Here is a 23565-nt window from a genome sequence, read left to right on the forward strand (position 1 = left end):
GGTCCAGGAAGATCCCACATGCCGCGGAGCAACTAAGCCCATGTGCCCCAACTACTGAACATGCTCTCTAGAGCCTGTGCTCCGCAACAAGAGAAGCCACCACAGTGAGAAGCCTGCGCACCCCAACGAAAAGTAGCCCCTGCTCGCCGCAACTAGAGAAAGCCCACGCGCAGCAACGAAGACCCAATGCAGCCAAAAATAATAAATTTTTTAAAAAAAGAAATGCATCTAAGGAAAGATCATTATCACTTCCATTTTTTGACCCCTGGGCACCTTCCACTACCAAATACACTAAAGAAAACAAGAGTCTTCTGTTAGCTCTGGTGCAGTGGAATTGAGGGACAACCACAAAGAAATCAGAGTATATCTTATAACGGAGCTGTCAGGCAGCTTGTGATGACAGAAATATTGTTTTTCCTGGTGATGAGACTAGAAGGATCTTCATAAAACCAGAAGATGTATCATTTTCATTTCTGAAAGTCCATTTTATAATAGATTATTTCTCAAAATGGGAAAAAATGAGATTTTGAAATATTTTTTAAAATGTTCAATTTCACTCTTAAGATAAAAACAAATAAAAATTATAAGAGGATGCTTAGCAGATTGGCAAAAATTTTAAATAACCTCCTCTGTTGGCATTTTCATGTAAAGGTATTAGGAGTATAATTTGCTGAACAAATTATACTTGACAATATCTATCAAATTTTGTAGTGCACAAAGATTAGAGTAGTAATTACTTAGATCCAGTTATTTCACTTCTAGGAATTTATCCCACACATCTTCCAGACATGTGCTCAAAGATGTAAGTATAAAGATAATTATTGCAGAATTATTTGTGAGAGAAAAAAAAAAAGAAACTTAGAGGTCCATGAAGAAGACTGGGTAAATAAGTTAGTAAGCTAGAGTATATCCATATAATGGGATACTATTAAAGAATAATCTTCATGATGTACTGCTAGGGGAGAAAAGCATACAGAAACTTGTAGGTAATCCCATTTGTTTAATATTCAGAAACAAGTGACACAGGTGGCATCTGGGGAGGGAAATTAGAAAACAGGTTTTTTTTTATACCCTTATTTTTCATTGTATACTTTTTTAACATTTAGATTTTGTACCATTTTTGTGTATATTTTAAAAAGTAGTTAAAATTTCAACACCCACAATAGTGACACACAAAAAAATCTATGGGAAATAGCTTACACACATTGAATTTTGCTGTATGTCAGGCACTGAATTTTTTAAACACTTTACACGTATTATTTGATTGAATTCAACCAGGACCTTGTAAGGTGGGTACTATTATTATCGTCATTTCACAGAGTGGGAAAATTGTGGTAGAGAAAGACTGAATAGGATTCACACCTAATCAGTGACAGAGCTGAGATTTGAACACAGGCACATTTGTTCTAAGACCAGAGTCTTAACCACCATGTTCTACTGCTCCTATGCAATCTCAGACTTCCATGACAAACTTAATTATACTGTAGCCAATACAAAACTTAGAAAACAAACTCAGATGTGCAAGGACGTTTATATTTTCTTTGAGTCAACTTAAAACGGATTCTGAGTCCCCATCCAGCTTTATTGGAAGAAAATATAATCGTAGTCATTATTGGGGCTCCCCTCTCCAAGGGTTGTGCAAGGTCCTGGGGTCTTGCCTGGTAGAGACCCTGACAGTTGTCAGCCAACCCTGGTCACTGCGGAGATGTCCACTGACCCAGTTCAAGACTCTCCAGGCACAGCGTGTAGTCTTACCCACTCCCACCTCTACATTTCAAGCTTCTTCATATTCTTGGGAGGTTTTCTCCTTCCCTTTTCCTGCTGCCTTCAAAGGCATGGAGAATACTCTCTTCAATGAACTCAGGTTTTATCTAAAGACAGTGATATCATTCTGCAAAAAATCTCTAAGGTGAGAAACTACTGAGAGCCTATCTAACTTGCTTAGATCAAAGGGGAAGAGAAAATATAGGAAGAAAAGAGAGAAATTCATATTTCAATAAATTATCCTGCCATAGAATCATAGCCATGGAAAACAGGATAATTTTGGATTTGGAATTTACCTCCATCATTTCATCTGCAAGTGTTTGGACTTGTGTGGGTCTGGAATGATGACTATAATATATAAACAAAACCATGTCTTCCACTGCTAGATGTGGATTGAGACACAAGACATTTAACCCCTGCAATTTGAATGCAAAGGCATAATGAGTATGCTTTGCAAAAGGGACAAAAATCTGATGGGGGACTGAGGATAATCCTCTTTTACACCTTAAAAGTCCTCAAATAAATATCAGTCAAGTTCCTGGCCCCTGCTCAGCTAACCAACAACCCATAAGTGCAGAAAAAAAGGCAAGATTGGAATCTAAGGAAGGAAGTGTTAATCCAAGGGCCTGGAATCAAAGAGAACATATTCAAATAGAAACCAGGTTGATACCAGAACTTTAGGAGGGTTATCACAGGCAGGAAAAATATGCATGATCTAAGCATAGGATTTTTGGACTACGGGAGCCTGGGTAGGAGGTCTGCCCCAAATTCCATCTGCCACCAATGAAAGCAGAAAGGAAATGTGTAAAGTGAGCCAAGCCATGGGGAAAGAGTCCAAGTCGGGTGTGCCTCCTGTGTGTTTAGTAATCGTGTCCAGCTCAGCAAAGCTGAGTTTCTTTCCTCTTTGGACTACCATCCATTTTAATGAGCAAGGAACATTTGATCTGAAGCAGTTTCAGAAACCCAAATTTCCCCCAGCCTTTGTCTAAGTTTTGTAGAGGAAAAGGAATAGCTGCAAATTTGCTTGTGAGCGCTCCCTGTCAGCTAATTCCTGGTCCTTTGCTCCACCTAGTGGATTTCCATGCTGGAGAGACTCTGAAAAGAAACCAGAAGAGAAAGGTGTACTTTTGCTGATCAATCTTTTCTTTAAAGACAATTTCTTTAAAGACAATACCCTGTTCCACCCTAATCTGTCTTTGTTCAGATTGAGTGAGCTCTTTCATTTATTTCCATTAAAGCCAAATGTGTAGCTGTGAGTCAGCAGAATCTAATGCGTTCCTTTTCTCTGTTCTTAATATATAAATAGCGTTATATGATCAGGAGACTCATATCAGCACAGAAAAGCATATTCCACTCATAATTATATCCTCTGATGGCCAAACTCAATCAAACCTTGACAGGACCATTTAATTAAATAATGGCCTGCCTACTTGTTAACCCCCAAGAGGCTTCTTTGAACAATAATTGGTTAGTCATAGGACCTTTTCAGGAAGTTTCACATTCAATTATAAAAACAGATGAAAACATTACAAAGTATAGCAAAGCTAAGAATTTCAGGTACAAAGGGATTCAGAGCCGATTCCTACACAAAATCAATATGTGGAGATAAAGATTAGTATCAGTGTGGGTTTAAGCCATTACAGTATACAAAATAAATTCAACAATCTATATTTATTTGTTAGCTGATTGCACCCCTGTCGGTCATCAGCCTTAAAATCAATCAAATAATTATTCTTTATCCCTTATTACTAGTTGATATTTAATTGCTGTTATAGGTTGAATTGTGTTCCCCAAATATTTATATGTTAAAGTCCTAACCCCCAGCATCTCAGAATGTGACCTTATTCGGAGAAAGGGTCTTCAAAGAGGTCATCAAATCAAAATGAGGCCATTAGGGTGGGCCCTAATCCAATATGACTGGTGTCCTTTTAAAAAGGGGAAATTTGGAGACAGACATATGTAAAGGAAAAACACCATGTGAAGATAAAGATGGCCATCTACAAGCCAAGGAGAGAGGCCGGGAACAGACCCTTCTCTCACAGCCCTCAGAAGCAACCAACCCTCCCAGCATCTTGATTTCTGACTTCTAGCCTCCAGAACTGTGAGATAATAAATGTATGTTGTTTTAGCCACCCACTTGTGGTACTTTGTTACGGCAGCCCTAGCAAACTAACACAATTTCCTCTGGCAAATGAATAAGAATCTCTGCAAAAATGAAATTAATCCATAGAATGCTAGAGTTGGAAGGGAATCTCAGAAAACAACTTGCCCAACCCCTTGTTTTAAAATAAGATGCCTAAGGTCACACAGCAAGTTGGTGACTTTGTCACCCTCTTAGCTCAGCCTTTGGTCCTTCCATGTCTCTCCTAATCTGCTGGATATTTCAAAGATGGTGGCAAAATCAGCCTATGATGGTGATTAGATCCAAGACTTTGTTGGAAAGAATTTCCTTGGGGACAATATGCAAGCATAGACCCTTTCTAAGTATTTGCTAATGAAAGCACATGCTAACTAGGAGAATTAATTGCTGGTTGCATGCCAGCCAGAAGATTGATACCCGGTGGAACAGTGAGACAGGTAACTTGACCTCTGGCTGGACTGATAGGATCTATAATTCCTCCAGACAGGCAATTGGCTGCGGTAAAGGTCTAGCTCTGGCTGGAGGGTTGCCCCCATCCCACAGAGAATGATTCACCAGAGTGACTTAATCATCTATCAGTCAGAAGCTCAGTTTCATGTGAGTGGGGTGGGGGCTGGGGAAACAGAGTCTGGCTTCATGGTGGGTGTGGAGACTTGTTAAAATAGTAAGCACACTGTTGATTAAAGTGCATGACACAAGTAATTGCCAGAGATCCCAAACCAGCTATCACCTAGGATTATGGAGATCTGATCTAATATGAGACAGAAAGCCCAGTTTCGACTCCGCAGCAGAAACCTTTGAAAAGTGTCCAGGAGTAATTGGCATTTAATCAATGCAATCATTATCCCAGCACATGGCTCCTGCAGCTTCAGGCCCCCTTGCAACCACTGAACTGCAAAAGGGAGAATATATCCGTTTAATTTCACCACCACCAACATTTGATTTACAGTCCCAGATGAGGTCCAAGTGGAAATATATCCACGTTTTTATATTTGAGAAACACAGTAAGAATTCAGTCTTGCATCAATGGTATGGTATAAACGGTGATGGGCATTTTCCCCTTACAGAGGCCTGATCAGCATTAATTTTGATAGACAGGAGAGTAAAACTACAGCAGGCTGCTAAGCATTTGTTTTTCATTTAATCTTCTCTAAACCTTCCCTGAAACATGGGGAAGAATATGACTGCTCTTCTCTCCCCGAGATATGGAAGGAGTGTATGCTACTTATAATTAGGAGACAAATAAATATTGACTTTGCTTTTGGTTTTGCTTCATAAAGTGTTATCATTGGGCATCCAGTTAGGTATTTAAAGGAGGACATACTTCTCTTGAAGGGCAGACACTATTTTTAGGCCTGTATCTCCTCTCCTTTTCCAGGCAGGAGTTCTTAGTTCACTTTCACCCACCCTGTAAAGGGCAACTAGAAAAAAAGAGAAGGCCCAACTTTCCCTGTCAGCATCTCACAAGTCTTTCCTGTAGGATCCATAGAGGAAGTGGGGAGGGAAAAATAAGTATTCTTGAATTTAAGGACCTATAAAATGTTTTCTTAGATTGATAGTAAAAAATTTCAGTGTTTTTCGAAGGGTACTCCCAAATTACCCACTTCAGAATGACCTAAAGAGCTTGTCAACAATGTAGATTGCCAGGCCTCCTTATGTGTTCTGCATCAGAATTGATGACGGTAGGGACCTGGAATCTACATGGTTAACAAGTGTCTCCAGAGACCCCAATATACATTAAAAATGGATTCTACTCATCTTCCCTATGTCTCAACATTACTGTTCCAAGTTTCAGTCTCTTCTCTGTCTACACTTACTCCCTCCATAGCATCAAGTCTCATGCCTTTAAATGTTTTTATAGGTAAATAGCTCTCAAATTTATATCTGCAGCCCACAGCTCTTCCCCCAAACACGAGAAGCCTATATCTAACTGCCTGATTGATATCTAATAGTCATATTAAAAATAAAACTCTAGTTTTCTCTCTGAATCTGTTCTTCCTCATCTCAGTAATTGAGATCACAAAACCTTGGAGTCATTCTTGATTCCGTCCTTCATATCTTCCTCACTTTCTCTCATACTCACTTCCAGTCCGTCAGAGTCCTGTGAGCTCTTTCAAATATGTCCCAAATCTTCCTCTATTCCATAGGCTACTACAGCAGCCTGCTGTTTGGTCTCTCTGCTTGCTTTCTGTATCAGTCAGAGTTCAGTTGCAGATAACAGAAGCCATTCTAGTTATCTAAAGCAGAAAGGGATTTAATACAGTTGTAGTAGATTCATGTTACAAAAATCCTTCCCATCCCCCATACCTTTTTGCAATGTGACTTTGCCACAACTCTCAAAAAGAAATGGAGTCTATATTTCTTTTCCCTTAAATCTGGGCTAGCCCTCTGATTAACCTTGACCAATAGAATGAGGCAGCAGTGATGTTGTGTGACCCCCCAGACATAACCATAAGAGGCTTTTACAGCTTCCATTTTCACCCTCTTGGAAGGCAGCCTTCATATAAAGCAGCTTAGGCTAAATTACTGATTGATGAGAGTATACATGAAGAGAGAGGGCTCAGACTTTTAGGTATCCCTGCCAAGACCCCAGACATGTAAATGAGGCCATCTAGGACCTTCCAGCCTAGCAGAGCTGACAGCTAAATACCACTGCATATGTGAGCCCAGGTGATATCAGCAGAAGAAGCACTCAACGAACTTATGTATGGGGGGTGTTCATTACACAGCAAAGGTAACTAAAATGTCAGTGAAGTTAGGGCTTGCAAAACCTTTGAAGGGCTGTAGGGGCATGCTTTAGGCTAGGTCTCTAGGAATGACTCCCAGAATAATACTGCAGAACTGGCCTGTCAAGGGAACTACTACTTCTGCCATAATCTAAGGGTCAGGAAACCACCAACCACTTTCTAGTTCCAGAAACACATCACCTTAGCCATGATCTGGGCATCAGGGAGTTGTTACAAGATCTGCTGGCTGCAGATCTATACCACAGTCATTTTACATTAGCAAAATGAATGATTAATGTGCCTTTTCCCCACTTAAGTAAGTTCTGAATTCAAGACATGTGCAAGTACAGGTATGAAATTAAGCACAGAATCCGTTTGGTATTCTAGACTACTTTGTGTGATTTACAAAAATGTTTTAATAATAAATCTTTAAGAAAGAATTCTCTAACAAGTTTAGAGAAACAGAAAAAAAAAGACTTGTGCAAGTGCATATGACTGGCAAAAAGTAAATTTTGTTTGAATTTCTAGCTGCAAGAGAGTCTGGGAAATGTAATTTTTAGCTTTTTAGCTTATGTGCTGCTGAAAGGCACAAAAGGAAGAATTTTTAAAAATATTTTGTTCACTGTTATAGCACCTAATATAATGCCTGAACATAAGTGATGGTCATTAAATATTTGTTAAATGACTGAACTAAAATTTGATAAAGGAGAGGCATGATTGAGAGATGATTGTCTCTAGTTAGCCTAGAGTATGACATTCGGTATGCCTAAACCCCTATTTCTGTCATTCCTTTTCCTGAATATATCCTGGAGTATCAAGAAAGATTTATAATTCAAGATTTTTTTTCAGTCTAGTATTTGCCATCTTTACTATCACTGTGCAACCATCTTGAGTCAAACACACTGGGTTTTTTCTTGTGTAATAAATTTTCATTAAAAAGGTGAATTTGGGAGGATGGAAAGAAGTTTTTGAAGGGCGAGCTCTTTAGTCTTTCCTGCTTCCCATGGCTTTGGCCACCATCTCTCTTTGAGGGCTTGTTCTTCAGGATACTGACAGCTTGATTTCTCTGGGTAACATCATGCAAAGGAAATTAGCTCAGTATGTCTTCTACTGAATTCCATCTGTAGTTCAATATTTTAACGTATTTATGAACAAGGCTACAGAGCAATTTTGATAAGACAATGTTCCAGTCTCTGAGAATATTTTTCCCCAAAAGACATTTTTAAAGATACCACTGAACAGCCTGGAAATCCACCCCCGCATGAGCAATCTCCAGAAAACTTTTCAGGTGTCACAGCCATAATAGCAGGTGGTTCCTTTGGGTATAAAAATTATGACAAGGATAAGAGACAAAAAGCAAACTGTTTTGATATTCTGGGTACAGCTTTCCCCAAGTGAATCATTCCCATATGCCTACTCTTACCATGGGCCCCTTTCCAGAGGAAGTGGGTTGTGTGAATGGAGGTGTAGAGATGCATTCTGGTGGGCAAACTTCGATGGTTCCCATATTTGGCAGATCCAATTAATCTTTAGATATTTGTCAACCCAGTCTTCTACGAGTCTCAAAAGGCAAAATTTGACTATGGATTTGATACCTGTTTTCACTCCTCTCATAATAAATACTTAATCTTGTTATGAAGATTCAGTAGTGCTCATTTGAGGCAAGACAGCTTCTGAAATTCCATAGAAATAGATTTTAAATACAAGCTTGTAAGGAAGGCTGAGACTAGAGCAGTTTGCAAAAGGTGGTCATTTAATTCACTTTTCTATTATGAAATATTTGAGACATACAAAAAGTTTAAAGAACAGGTATTTACTCTCTAGTGAAATTTTGTTGCTTATAAGATAAAAATCTGGACTAGTAAAAAAGACTTTGTTTCCAGATAGAAATGCAGTAAGGCTGGAAATTAAGAGTTTTGCATAGATTTATTTTTTCCTTTCTCTCTAGTTATAAGATTAGCATTTTTATCATTTACAGGCACACCAAGTCTCCCTTACTGAAAAGGGAGATGCTGTTGTCACCATCTTAATTTAAATAAAAAATCTACTAAGGGAAAGATGTGTACAGGAAGATCCCTGATGGAAAACTTGACTTTATTTGGATAGAAGACAACCACTTTGAAAAATAAAAAGGAAACATAGTCATTAAGCTAATTAATTCTGGCTTTTCCAAATCTTAGAGTGGTGCCATTTACTAGCTGTGTGACATTGGGCAAGTTTTTTAATGTCTCTGTACCTTGTTTCCTGAACTGTATGGTGAGGATAACAATAGGATCTACCTCTTAGGGTCGTTAAGTGTAAAATGCGTACAGTAAGTCCTTAATAAATGTTAGTTCACTTTCTTCTTCTTCCTCAACAAAATGTTAGCTCCACATGAGAGCAGGGACTTTGCCTGATTTCGTTCTGGATCCTCAGCTTCTATTTTGCCCACAGTAGGCATTCAATAAATATTTGTTGAATGGATTAATTGATGAAAGTAGCTAGTTTTGAGGCTAAAAGTGAAGGAGAATTTGTCCTAAGTTTTATAGCTAGTGAGGGAAAAACAGACCTCAGGTTTAAGATAGGTTAGGGAGGTAGGAAAAAAACCCTAAACTAAGATGAGAAGACCAAGATTTAAGTTTAAATTCTAACTCTCTGGGTGTTGATACCAAGGTTTTCTTTCTCGATTTGTAAAATGTAACTCCCAAGGTTATTGAGGATTAAATTAAAGTGTGTATGAACGCTCCCAATAAAATATATAGGGATATACAACACATGGTATTATTAATTTTTATCTCAGTAAGTTTATCCATTGGATGACAATCAAATGATTCTATGAGTCTTGGAAGAAAGAATCTTTAGCTAAAGATTTAAGTACTAAAAATATTCAACCCCAGAGGTACCACAGACATAGACTAATTTTTTCCATCTGTGCAGTTTAGGGTAGATTTGGCATACACTCAATACCAGGCAAGAAAGAAACTGGTTTAGGCTGCTTTTAAAGTTTAAAAAAAAGGCAGAAAAAGCAACTATTTCCTCTTATAAGCATGAATGTTAGAATAGAGAAAGGCTTCATCAAGTAATTCACCACTGAAGCAAGCATATTTAATCCATATCCTCTCCTACCTTTTCCCACTCCCCATTTTTGTTCTAATTATTAGTCATTTTATATATCATGATTTATGCATTATGGTGGCTTCCCCCTCACCAAAGAAAAGTAAAATAGGTTATTCTTTATCAGCCACATGTGACTCAGAGGTCAAAAGGGCAGTTCTTTGTAGGGTAAACTTCCTAGATTAGCAGTATTTAAAGACCTGGTTTTCAGAGCCAGGGATTACTCAGAATATTATGGCTTTAAGATTATGCCCCACCCAAGATGCCTCACCAGAGCCTGAGTCTGAGGCTGAGAAACTGACTTGAGGAAAAAGATAAAGGAGCAAAAAAAGCCATAGTGGGTGAGCTGATGACTCACCGCCCCTTCCTTGAACTTCAGGAATGACAAGATGGAAGAGGGGAAGAAAGGCAGTGCCCCACTGCAGACCAGATGTTTCAAGAAAGACAAGAAATTCAGGGAACTTAACAACTTATGTTCTTAGGGTAAAGGCAACAAATACAATTTCCATGGTCAACTTGTTGAGTGCATCAAAGAAAGGAAACTAGGAACACTAAATTATTTTTTACCATCAGCACTATCACCCTAAATCTGATCATTTTATTCCCCTGATTAAAAACCTCAATAACTCTATATTGCTACTGGATCAAGTCTAAACTTATGATGGCATAGAATAGTCTCACATGATCCCAACTTTCCTTATCACCTTCATCTTCTAATAAATTCTTATTACATATCTTGGAAGGTATAGGGGACCACTTATAATTTACCAAATAAACCAGATACTTTTAAACTCCAGTCCACTTGTTTACACTATTCTCTCTGCTCAGAACTCTCATCCTGGCTGGCAAGCCCCTAACATACTTCAAAGCCTGTCTCAAGTATGATTTCTTCTCTGTAGCTTTAACTTCTGTTCTCTCCTACTACTCAGAATGATTGTTCTTTTGTCTACCCAGTCATTGAACTGGAAGCATCCCATTCATTAAGTAGACTCATAGGGTTCTATCCTCTCCCAAACTTACTGAATTCTCTATATGGGCAATCGTGAGCCTGTCCTTGTGCAATTCTTGGCACACCATAGGAGCATAATATAGTTTTGTTGAATTGAGTCAAATATTAGAAGACCAAAGCATAAATAGATTTTCTAGGCCTGGGAATTATGTTAGGACTAGAAAGTGTATGCTAAATCCACATATGAGATTTTGCTTTTGCTCTTACCAGAGAGGGTGTAATTTACTTTTATTAAAAAAAGTGTCATGGGGCTTCCCTGGTGGCGCAGTGGTTGAGAGTCCGCCTGCCGATGCAGGGGACACGGGTTCGTGCCCCTATCCCGGAAGATCCCACATGCCGCGCAGCGGCTGGGCCCGCGAGCCATGGCCGTGGAGCCTGTGTGTCCGGAGCCTGTGCTCCGCAACGGGAGAGGCCACAGCAGTGAGAGGCCCGCGTACAGCAAAAAAAAAAAAAAAAAAAAAAAAAAAAAAAAAAAAAAAAGTGTCATGAATGTATTTCTCTAGATAAAACATTATTAATCCATTTGGGGCTTAGAACTGGCCTTCCCATAACCCGGTTAGCCAAAAGGTAGCTGAGTAATTTGAAATACTCTCCAGCTGGGGTGGGATCACATTTGGGGTTTGCTTCAATCAGTGAACCTATCTCGCTTTGCTCTTCAAAGAGCTCCTCAGTCAACCATAGCATTTGAAGGCCTGAGCAGAACGGAAACCAGATGAACTCTGTTGAATTCCAAACTTGCCACATTGTCTACTCTAGCATTAAACTCTTCTCCTCTAACTGAACAAGTTAACTGAAGAGGTATATAATGTAGTATCAATTTATTTTTTATCTTATCCATTATGCCACCTTGTTCCAGAGTCTTTAAGAGTTTAAAGAAAAAAAAACCCAAATCCAAACCAAATTGTTCCACACTCATCCCTTTGGTTCTTTTAGTGACCTTCTGTCAGTGCTGATAGTCAGGGTGAAAGACTTTTGGAAAAGTTTTCCAGTACTAGTAACAGCATTTCCTGAAGCATCTTTTATCTTTCATCTTTCATCTTTATGCAGCAAATGATCCTGTCAGTGCCCACAGGTCAGTTTTACCCTAAGATCCAGTGAGTTTGTTCAACCTTAAAATCAGTCACTGAGGCCCTCACCTAGAGCACATAACAAGGTAGTTGTTACCAAGCATGTGTCCCAGCTAAATAAAATCACAGCTGATTCATGTCTGAAGGTGCTCAGGGGGTACAGTATAATGATTAAGAACAGGAGCTCTGGAGTCAGTTTGTCTGTCTGAATCAGGCCACGCCTCTGACTGGTTATGTGACTTTAGACAAGCTTCTTAGCCCTTTATGCCTCACCTGTCTTATCAGTAAAAAAGAAATAATAATGATACCTACCTCTCATGGGTTCCTTGTGTGGAATAAGTGAATTAAATGTGTAAAGCACTTACTGGTACATGGTAAGCATGCAATAAATGTTACCTCGTATATTCTATACTTTTATGTTTTTAGGTAAGAAAAGTGGGTACAATAAGAAATATTTTTCTCTATATTTTTAGGTAAGAAAAGTGGCTAAAATTAAAAATTAAAGGAAGGCTGATCATTTTTAGAACAAAACTTTATTTACAAAACTGTAACTTGGTCTGTTTTGGTATGACTATTGACAAAATGCCTTTGACTAAAATATTAGTTAAGGTGATACATTGATTTTTAGCTTTTCATAAAACAAGAATCCAAAACTATTCCAGTTTCTTATTTCTGTGTGGCTCTGAATGCAGATAAACAAAACAAAACAAAGCAAAACAAAATTAAAAAAACCTTCCTTATAATGTACAATGGCTTAAGCAAACCACTTCTTTAAATTTTTTCTATTTAAGGGTTAGGACTGAGACTACTCATCTAAAATTTGCTATTCACAGAGAAAGCCCTGGAGAATAGGAAAACTTAAAGATGGAGGTTATCTGGCTTTCATAATACAATATCCGTATGACTTTAGAAGAATGTAAATAAATAATATTAGTAAACAGTATATATTGATAATTTCCTGGCAAATTCATTTATCTAACATCATGCTGAGGAATCAAGAGGATTTCTCCATACATTCACAGTCTTGTTCCATATTAACAGTCATCACCAATATAACATACGATAACCAGTACCCATGGAAACCTAACAGCCTATTTTTACAAGGTCCCTGTTAAGCTTTAATTCCCAGCTGTGCTTCACACATATATACATGCTTATATGCATAGATTTATGCATGGATATAAGCATGGTGATATATGTGTGGATACTAATGCCCCTTATTCGAATGTAAAATTAATACCATCTGGCATCTAGTTGTACGAAAACCATTCCCAGATTGGGAGATAGTTGAGTGACACATGAAAGATTCTTCTACTATCTGAATTTAAGAGTACACCTATACTGGGAAGAGGGATGGAGAGAGGAAGGGTAGAAGTAGAAGCAGAAGTAGAAGAAAAGGACTACATTGGTTCAATAAACTCAGGTAATTAATTTGAGACAGAAAATAAATAAACCAACAAATGCCCCATTTTTGTTTTCCAAAAAAATAAATCACTGGCAAATCCTTACTAACAATTTTTGAATTGGTCCATTAATATATTTTTTACATCGGAAAAAGTTTAAGTATTATATATATTATAATTCTATTCATCTAATACACTCCTCTGCTGAGATATCTGACATGTCTTCATCTGTACTCTCTTCTACCTCTGGCAAGTTGCCCCAGAGTAGGAAGTTTACACCTGAAAAGAAAAGCTCATAAAATTATTTGGTGCTGACTACTGTTACAACTCAGAACATGATATATAAAACCTTATATGTTAACATTCTTATATTAAATCACAGTGTTAGCAGTTAAGAGAAAAGCTATTAAAGAATGAACCACAAATAACATGATCGATACCTAGATATTAAAATTATCCAACATCTAGAATACAATCATTCTTTAAACACTTTTAATTAAGGGCTTGAACTCTAGAATCTTGGAATTCAAAAAGATCTCAGGAGTCCATTTTCTCAAAACTTGCCTCCAGCTACATTATGCCATAATCACTCTACACTGAGAATTTTCAAATCTATTTTAATGATTTTTAAGAATGGAGATCTCACAACATCTTTTTAGATTACATTTCTCTTGGAGGGTGCATGGGAAAGGCCTGAATAAGTCTCCTCATCTCCTCAACAAGTATGGAAGTCACTGGTGCCTTTCTTCTGGTTAAAAAAAGCAGGGTTTTGGAGCCAGTTATAATATGAACAGTAATCCTTGATATACATGGGTTTTAGGCTAGAGGCTGTCAAGGTAAAACTATAAACTTTAGGACCAGGTTGTAGCCGTCAGTACAATAAACAAAACGACAGTCTAAAGCCTCATTATGAAAGAACAGTCAAATATCATATTAAAAAATCCAGCACTGGTATACGATACAAGACCACATATATGGTAGGGGATAATAAGACGGTTTATTATGGGCACGTACTATATTATAACTTGAAAGCACTGAATTGAAAAAAAATACCATTATTAATTGACCTCTTGGAGAGCCAATAAGAAAGCAGATCTCAAGCTGTCCAGTTGTCATTGTGGGCACAGGGAAGACTCAGCAACTCTGGGTATCCACTCCACACATACTAAGATAGTGGTCACATGGTGGAATAGAATGAGCCAGGGTTTGGAGATTTGGTTTGAATCCAGTTTCCACCACTAACAGTACACCATGGATGTTTTTACTACTTTTACTACAAATGTATATAACCACACGCAATATATATTATTGTTTTGTGTATATAAATTTTTTATAGTATGCTATTATATGTATCTCTTCTAATTTGCTTTTTTCATTCAACATTGTTTTTGAGATTTGCCTGTCCATATGTGTAGATTTAGCTCATTTCTTATTTCTGTTGGGCATTCCATTCTGTGAATTAAAAACAAAAAAACAATATATATCTTAAATATGGCCCATCACTCGTCCTTTCCTCTAACTGCCTATTTTGCACAGGTGCCCAAGGAGACATGTATAAGGATGCACACTGTTGCATTATTAAAATAGTGGAAACAATGAACTGTCTCTCTTGGGTGAGATACTGGAGCTTAATCAGGCAAGAAATTAGCATCTATTTGATGCATATTGATGTCTATCATATTACTTTCTGTAATTTTTTTGTATGTTTGAATTGTTTTCAATAAAAAAACACTTCTTTTCCCCGGAGAATGGATGATGTTCTGCTTTTGAAGAGATGACAGGATAGTAAGGAATCACTAGGCAGAGATCTAAGGGAGAATTAGAACCCATAAAGGTGAATGGAGAGCTGAAGACAACTTTCCTTTGAGGGTATTTGCCAGTCCCACGGAATCTGAACTGAGGTTTCCTAAGCCTCCACAGGAGAGTCTCAGGAAATCAGGTCTACACGTGAAGGCTAACCTAGAACATAGACTTCTTGGGGCCCTTTCAGTCTAAACAGTCTAGAATTTATTATAAAGCTTGTGTACGTATTACTTTGATGCTGCTGATTCAGGTGATTCAAGTACAGTTCCAATGCCATGAGAATTCCTGTTTTATACGAAGCATCTAGAAAAATCTTCCTTCAAATCATAATATTAGGGTTACAAAGGAGAAGTTTGATATTCTTGGAGTCGATACTCAGAGACATGAGTGGCTCGGCACAATTGGTTCAAAGGAGGAAAAATAAACTAAGAGACTGGATCTGACAGAAGCAGCACCTTCCTTTCTCTGTTAAGAAGGGAGGAAGGAAATCTTGTGATACATCTGTTTCTCATGGATTAGATTCAGTGCAAATGGAAGAATGCTGGGCTTTTATCTTTGAAAAATTGACCAATATTAAAAAGTAAATCAAAATTGAAAAGCCTCCGCCCTGTGTTTTGAATTCTATGAAGCAGGAAAAATAGTATCAAAGCAGAAACTTCCTTTAATGTGTCCCATGAGCAACACAAATATAAAACCGGAGGCCTAAATTAGGAAGCTATATCTCACTTAGGGGGGGTTCAGATAAGTCCTTGCTCAAAAATGGCCTTCTTAACATACTAGAGTCTTAAATTAAGGTCTCCAAATGATGGGTTGAAAGCCACAACTGAATGCCAGGTGATTAAAAAAAAAAAGTTAGAGTCTATAAAAACCCAAGCATAATTGGAGGGTTAAAGACACTGACAACCTAGCTTACAACTCATGATCTCTCAGTCTGTGAAGGCAAATCATACTTCAAAAAAAGAAGTATATTTTAAGTTCTGAAGAAGACTAAGACACACATTTAAAAACCTGAGAATGTTAGTGCCAACTTGGATTGTCAAGTTCTTTAAACTTGTTCTGTATACTAAAGTTCTGTAAACTTTAGTTCCCTGAAAAAGTCCCACTAGGGCTTCCCTGGTGGCGCAGTGGTTGAGAGTCCACCTTCCAATGCAGGGAACACGGGTTTGTGCCCCGGTCCGGGAGGATCTCACATGCTGCGGAGCGGCTGGGCCCGTGAGCTACGGCCGCTGAACCTGTGCGTCCGGAGCCTGTGATCCGCAACGGGAGAGGCCGCAACAGTGAGAGGCCCGCGTACCGCAAAAAAAAAAAAAAAAAAGTCCCACTAAAAGTCAACTTCGTATTAAAGTCAACTTCGTATTCTGTGTAAGCAGATATTAGACATTGAGAACATGTGTCCTATAACAAAACTGAAAGGCTCCAGACAATATAAAATGTATTATGTAAATATCTTTTAAGAATAGGTTGTGTATTTTTCTACTAAATAATCAGTAAAACATACTGGTATTAAATATTTCCCTTGTGTGAAATTTCATCATAATTTATTAATATAGATGTCAAAATGGCTATTTTTATCCTGAAGCAACTTTACCAAATACAGAGGTTACCTAGTTTTCCTTCCTCCCAGCTCCCCATGACCCTAGCCTCCCCTCCTCCCTTTTCTTACACACACACACACACAGACCCATACACACAATTGACTATCAAATCTAAATTCTTCCAAAATTCTCTGGAGCCATATTATGTATCAAGGCAGAAATTTAGAGCAATTAAAATATTAATTTTAAAAGGCCAAGAAATCCAGCCAAGTTTGAGGCTCCTAGATATGATGATGGAAATAGAAATGCAATGAATTTTGGCTAGTAGTTTCTGTAAGTAAATGTTTGGGATAAAAGGATCAAAGTTTCACTCTAGTGGATCCAACCCAGGTGAGAAAATCTCAGAGGGGATCCTGAAATGATCTATGGAGAGGTTCACTCAAGTCTTGGTAGACAAAAGTTAGAGGAACGTCTGAGTCTGTTGTTTCTTACCAGTAGAGTCTAGTCTGTTAATACCATAAACTGCCTGGCTGTGAAACATCCAAAAGTGTCCATTGTTGCAGGAAAGAAGGCAGGAACAACATGGAACAATCACATGATAACCTACAATGTTCCCACTAAAAAGAGAAAGTAAATATTATTAGATACAAGGTAATATCTGACCATGTAAGCATTTTTATGTGCTAATGTAAACAGACAGACCATATAAAGATCTCATTTTCTCCTAACAACCTCCATTGCTGGGATCTTTGGGATGGGAGTTACTCTGATAATGGTTACAGTTCTACTGCCAAGTGGGAAAATAGTCTTTAAGTGAAATAAGAGTAACATATTCTCTGTTTCTTTGCTAGTATTGTTTATGCATTCCCCCCTCAGAAGCTAGTTTCTAAATGCCATAAGGTTGTGATTTGTCCAAAATTGATGGGCTGTATAGACAAAATGCATTAAGTAAACTCGGACCTGTGGATAAAAGGTTTTTGCTCTCCCCAGGACTGTGGCAAGTTGGGTTCTTATATGTTTCAGGTCCATGCCAGCACCTAAAAACTGTTTCAACAGATGGAGGAGTAGGAAGACAGCATGAGCCCATGAAAACCGAACACAAGCTGGCTGATCTAATTTTAGTCTCAGTGTTTTTGAAGGAATCCAGAAATGAAGCAAATTCATAGCTTCTAGAGAAAGTTGCAAAAGTTTTTACTGTCTCCAGCGTTATCCTTCTGATTAGAAATAACTCACTTTTCCATAGGCTTTTTTCCTATCTGGTCACTATTAAATAGAATGAATATACAGGGAACATTTTAGCTAGAAGTTTTTTGTTTTTGTTTTTAATGACCACATGAACTGCTTACACCTTGAGTTGTAAAAATTCCTATTATAGCTTGTTCCTCCCCTGTGAGATGTGAGTCAGTCATTTTTGTGAGGCCCTACAAAAAATTCTATAAAATGTACCAGCCCACCTCAAACATGTCTTCTAATCATAATCGGCTTGAAAGGCAAACAAATGAAAGTAAAAGATGTTCTTGGATTAGGACTGACAGTTATTTATAAGGTTATTGTAAGAATAAATTCTACGGCTTTAATTACCACCTGTATTCATTCATTCATTCACTCATTCAGCTAATGTTTACAGAGCATCTGCTATGTGTCAGGTACTGTTCTAGGTGCTAGGAATAAAGTCCTTGTTCTCATGGAGCTTTCTAGTAGGGACACCTCAGATCATTTTGCTCCCTTGTTAAAACTCCTTCAATAGCTTTCCACTGGCCAAAAATGAAAACCCAAAGACCCTTCCTACCAAGGTTTAGATCTGTGCTATCCAAAACATGGCTGTTGAGTACTTGAAATTTGGCTAGCCTGAATTGAAATGTGCTGGAAGTATAAAAATACACTAGATTTCAAAGACTAAGAATAAAAAATAAGAATGTAAAATATTTCATTAATAATTTTTTATGTTGGTTATATGTTGAAGTGACAATTTTTTGAATCTATTAGATTAAGTAAAATATACAATTAAAATTAATTTCACCTGTTTCACCTGTTTCTTTTCACTTTGTAAAATGTAGTTACTCAAAATTTTTAAATTACGTATGTGGCTTGCACACATCTATTGGATGGCTCTGCTGTAGATTATCTGGGTTCTGACTGCATCGCTAATCTACCCATACTACTCTCACCTGATGTTCACAATCTTTCAGCCACATTGGCCATTGTCTTTTCTATTCCTTGAACATATTCTTCTTTGCCTTGGGTTCTCTGCCCTGGCTGTTCCCTCTGCCTAGAACATTCTTCCTCTGGCTCCTCCCTATCTCATCCTTTAGGATTCAACTCCAGTGTTACCTTCTCATGAGGAGGCTTCCCTGACCATGCTACCTAAAATAGCTCTTATCATTCTCTCAAGCTCTATTATTCTGTCATTTATTATTATTATTTCCTTTGGAGTACTTCCCACCCTATTTAAGATCTTATTTATTTAAATATCTTACTGATCGATTGTCTTCCTACTGGAATATAATGTCCAAAGGTCTATGACTCTGTCTTCTTTATTGCCAGATTTCCAGCCTCTATAACAATGACTCGCACATGGTAGGACCTCTGAGTTGTACTTTATAGTTTACCAAGCCTTTTAACATTCATAATTCACTTGATCTTTACAACAACTCTGTATGGTAAACACAAAAGATATTATAATTTCTATCTTAAGAAGATACCTATCTATCTTAAGAAGATACCTGTCTTCTTAAGATATAAATGAAATAAGGAAACAGAGTTTCAGAGGTTTAGAGATTTAAGAAGTTTACTCAAGATAACAAGAGAATAAGGGTAGGGCCAGGCAGGGCTCAAGCCTGATTTTTATGACTGTAAATCCAAGCGTTTTTTTTTTTTCCCCTCTAAACTGCATTGCCATTTTCTGAAAGTTAAAGCAGATATTTGCTAATGCACTTTGAAAAACTGTAAAATCACATACAAAGGTAAAGTGTCATAAGACCCTTTTGAAAAACAGTTCTAAGTAACAAATGGTTTTTCAACGGTTCATTGCATGGGTGATAACCAGTGCTCGATGCAGCCCACTGAACCTTTCTCTGTGCTTCGGTGTCAACATCCATCTCCCAAACCCAGGGCTATTTGGAATATTGCCACACATTACCATTTTAAACATGCGATGTCCTTCAGTTTACATTTGCAAATTTCAGTGAAATAGCATCTTCCAATGAAGTCCACTGCACTGGAGAGGGAAAAGTATAGAGATAGTCAAGTGTACTGTTAAAAAAATGTTGTGCAAAACACATAACATAAAATTTACTAATTTAACCATTTTTAAGTGGACAGTTCGTAAGTGTTAAAGTGTATTCATATTTTTTGTGCAACAAATCTACAGGCCTTTTTCATCTTGCAAAGCTGAAAGTCTATACCCATTAAATAACAACTCCCCATTTCCCTCTTCCCCCAGCCCCTGGCAACCACCACTACTTTCTGTTTCCATGAATCTGACTACTTTAGATACCACAGATAAGTGGAATAATACAGTATTTGTCTTTTTGTGACTGGTTTATTTCACTTAGCATAATGTCCTCAAGGTCCATCCATGTTATAGCATGTGACAGGCAGGATATCATTCCTTTTTAAGGCTGGATAATACTTCATTACATGCATGTACCACATTTTGTTTATTCATTCATTTGTTGATAGACATTTGGGCTGCTTCTACCTCTTGGTTATTGTGAATAATGCTGCTAAGAACATGGGTGTGCAAATATTTCTTCTAGATCTTGCATTAAATTCTTTTCAATATATACCCAAAAGTGGTATTGCTGGATCACATGGTAATTCTATTTTCAATTTTTTTGAGGAACCGCCACGCTATTTTCCACAGTAGTGATACCATTTTACATTCCCACCAACAGTGCACAGGGTTCCATTTTTCCATACCCTTGCCACAAAATGTACTTTTGATTATGGTTTAGCATGAATTTTGTAGACTCAAAGAGCTGCAAGAGAGTCTAAGAGAAACTGTAAGAGAACGATAGTATATTTTGTAAGGGTAAGTTAATATTTGTGAGCTCACTATAAATATGACAAACCTTCTATTCCAAAAATCTTAAGTGTTCATTGATTCATATACAGCTTAGCACATTAATCCATCACTATTATAACCCCTACATGGAAGAGAAGACAAGAGGAAAGACCTGATTGTACTCCAGACTCTGGTTTAACCTTTAACAATTCACATATCTGAGCTCTCCTTATGACTATTTTATACTTACCATAGCTATTGCAAAGACGAATGGGTTAATATTTAAAACTGTTGTTTCTGTATGTGCTACTAAAAAGAAAAGGCACTAGACAATAAATCATAGAAACTTTGCAGTAGTAGGTTCTAGATTTATTGTCTAGTGCTTTTTCTTTTTGCAACACATACACACACAAAGAGGTACTTATAATAGCCCATTTATCTTTGCAATAAATGAGGGCCTTTGGCTTTGCCATTAGGCATGACTACACTTAAACCAATGAAGATAAGATTTCAAGGGAGGAAGAGTCCACAGCTTTGAGTATATTTAATTTTTTAAAAAGTTTCTATCATTATCATGAAATTCATTTTAAAGTAGTCTGATTATTAGTGTGCCTTCTCTGGCTCTGTGTCCAAAGAACAGCTGTCCATGTGCATTTTGGATAATTTCTCTTTCACTTTAATGATAAAGTTTCAATAAAGAGCAAAATCTTGAAAAGCATGTAAAGGCACATATATGTTGACTATAGGAAGAGAAAGTACCTTTTAGAGCTAGAAAAAGGTATATTTGAGTCCAATAAAATGGCTATTTTTCCAAATAGGAAGCAAATTCTTAAGGACTCTACACCTAAAAGTGGGTAGTGATTGAAAACAGAATTTAAAAAGATTTGAGTATGCAAACCAATGCATAATATCTAAAATAAGCTTTATGGGTGACAGGGATTATTTGAGGGCTAAGTCCTGTTTCATCCCATAAAAATATATATGTCTCTCTCATTCAGAAAGAGAGAGAGAGGGAGATGATAAGAAAAGAATACTGAATTAGGTGGACAATGGATCTGAATCAGCATGCCAATTGCAAAAAATGGTAGAAAGCTAGGGAATGTTTTTTTGGAGTAAAACTTTAGGAACAAAATTCAAAAACACTTAAATGACCTCTCTTCTCCGACAGTACAGAGAATCTTGCTTGAATTACCTACCTTCTCAGTCATGGACTTGATCCAGTGAGAGGAAGGTTTGTCAGGGCACAGTAGCCAGGGATTCAACTGAAGGGACCACATGACTATAATTGAACTAGAAGCATTACATCAGGACTGACCACTCTGGCTAAACCACAGACTTTGTCCAGACAGTCTGCCCCCTTAGTTAAACTCCAGGGGGATCATCAGACTGTTGGGAGTGGCTGGAACACCAAAATGATAACCTCCTTGTTGACCCCCAGAGGTTCAAGCCATACACTTTTCCCATCTAGTTAAAGGCTACCGTTGCCCGCCACTAGCATGACTTACTTGGTAGGAGGGATGTCTGTAGAGAAAAGGTCTATTTCAGTGTCAGCCAGCAAAACAGCCTTCATTCCCCTAGAGCTGAGCACTTGTTTACAGAATTTGCAACACAGGATGGACACGCGCCGGTCATTGAAACTACAGTTGCTCGTAGACATGGCGTCCGGGGAAGGATGAGGTGTGGGATTTTGAAAATAGAGCAATACCCTCCCTAGTTTGATTCTCCCAGGCTAAAAATCAAATTGCGAGGCCTCGATCTTTTCTAAGCCCGAAAATTGAGAAGGAAATGAGTTCTTTTCTGTTTTCCCGTGGGAGGGTAAAAGTAGTATTTATTGAGTAGAAACCGGGGAGAAGCAGCAACCTTGGCTTTCTCTTTAACTTTCGGGGAAGGGAGAGGAGTCTGAAGTGGGGAGGAGGCAGGCTGCAAGGTGCCTCGGGAACTTCTCTAGTTTTCCCTTTCTCCAGTCTGAAGGATCCTCTACTCTTTAGCTCCTGCTCCTTTTGCAATTCCCTTAGCTTCTCCCGTACAGGCTCTTTTATCTAAAGCTTCCCCCTTAAGCCCCTCCCTCGGAGCGCTCCAATTCCTCTCTCGGATCACGGGCTAAGCGTCCCTACCCACGCGTCCTCTTTGGAAATCTTTCTCCTCTCCCCAGGATTCAGAAATCCCCTCAGCTTTTCCCACCGGGCAATCCCGGGTGTTCCTTAATCCTCCCGCGACCCTTCTCCGCTCTGCTCTTTCGCGGGCCGCCCGCTTCACTTCTCTCCTGGCAGTTCCCAGCCCTCAGCGTGCGGGCTCTCGCGTCGTTCCTCTCGCGACTCCCTCCCCTCAGCTTTCCCTCGTGCCCCGCGCCGTCCCCTCAAGTCTTTCCCGAGCGGCCGCTCCAGAGCTCGCGGTGGTGCTGGTGGGTCGGGGCAGAGGTCGCTTTGGGGGCTCCGTCGGCGTTGGTGTCTCTGTCACTGAACACGTCGTTTTTTGCTCCCTCTTCCGTTCTCTGCCTTTCCAACCGGCTGTCAGTTTGAATTGCCAGCGCTGCGCACCCATTGGAAGAACTAGAGTTCGCCCATGTCCCGCATTGGAAGGCTCGGGAGCCTGCCCCTGACGAGATCTTAGTGGCCAGGAGATCTACGCCCCGCCCCAGTAACGGTGCCTAGATAAATTCGGCTTGCTGGTTGGCCGAGCTTGGCCCCTCCTCCGATCTCATTGGTCGGCTCCGGGAGGTTTGGGCGAACCCTACTCCCGCCCCAGTGAAAGCGGCAAGGCTCGCCCTTCGAGCTTCTCATTGGAAGACGTTCTACAGTCCCCGCCGTTCTCTACTCTGTATTGGCTAAAATTCTCCGCAACGCCCCTCCTCACTGCCCCGGTCCAATTGGTCGTGCCTTCTCTCAAAAGTATGTGTTTGGCTGTTGGCTCTATCTTAATCCCGTCTATCAGTTCTACTTTGGGGTTCGGCAACCCGGGGAGGAGCTTACTCTGTGACCACGCCTCGGTAGTGCTAGTCACACCTCCAAGTTTCGCCAGC

At 38.7% G+C, this 23565-nt stretch overlaps 1 protein-coding gene across 5 annotated transcripts; it reads right to left on the reverse strand.

Annotated features, from left to right (window-relative positions):
* Positions 1 to 1232: 1232 nt before the first annotated feature.
* FAM72A (family with sequence similarity 72 member A) lies at positions 1233 to 23071 on the reverse strand. Of its 5 annotated transcripts, XR_014013989.1 has the most exons (5): positions 22052 to 23071; positions 19680 to 19757; positions 17033 to 17157; positions 5988 to 6141; positions 2776 to 2859 (listed from the first exon to the last, which is right to left on the reverse strand). XR_014013989.1 is itself a non-coding variant. In XM_081219150.1 (4 exons), the coding sequence occupies exons 1-4, from the start codon at positions 22201 to 22203 to the stop codon at positions 2750 to 2752; spliced, it is 465 nt and encodes a 154-aa protein (XP_081075276.1). In that variant the 5' UTR covers positions 22204 to 23071; the 3' UTR covers positions 1233 to 2749. The 5 variants fall into 5 exon arrangements, 4 of the variants coding, with proteins under 4 accessions (XP_081075276.1, XP_081075278.1, XP_081075277.1 ...); XM_081219150.1 differs by lacking the exon at positions 5988 to 6141 and having other exon boundaries at positions 1233 to 2859; XM_081219152.1 differs by lacking the exons at positions 2776 to 2859; positions 5988 to 6141 and adding an exon at positions 8051 to 8303.
* Between the last annotated feature and the right edge of the window lie 494 nt (positions 23072 to 23565).

This window comes from Mesoplodon bidens (assembly GCF_964165515.1).
Source record: "Mesoplodon bidens genome assembly, chromosome: 2".
In the NCBI taxonomy this organism is placed as follows: domain Eukaryota; kingdom Metazoa; phylum Chordata; class Mammalia; order Artiodactyla; family Ziphiidae; genus Mesoplodon; species Mesoplodon bidens.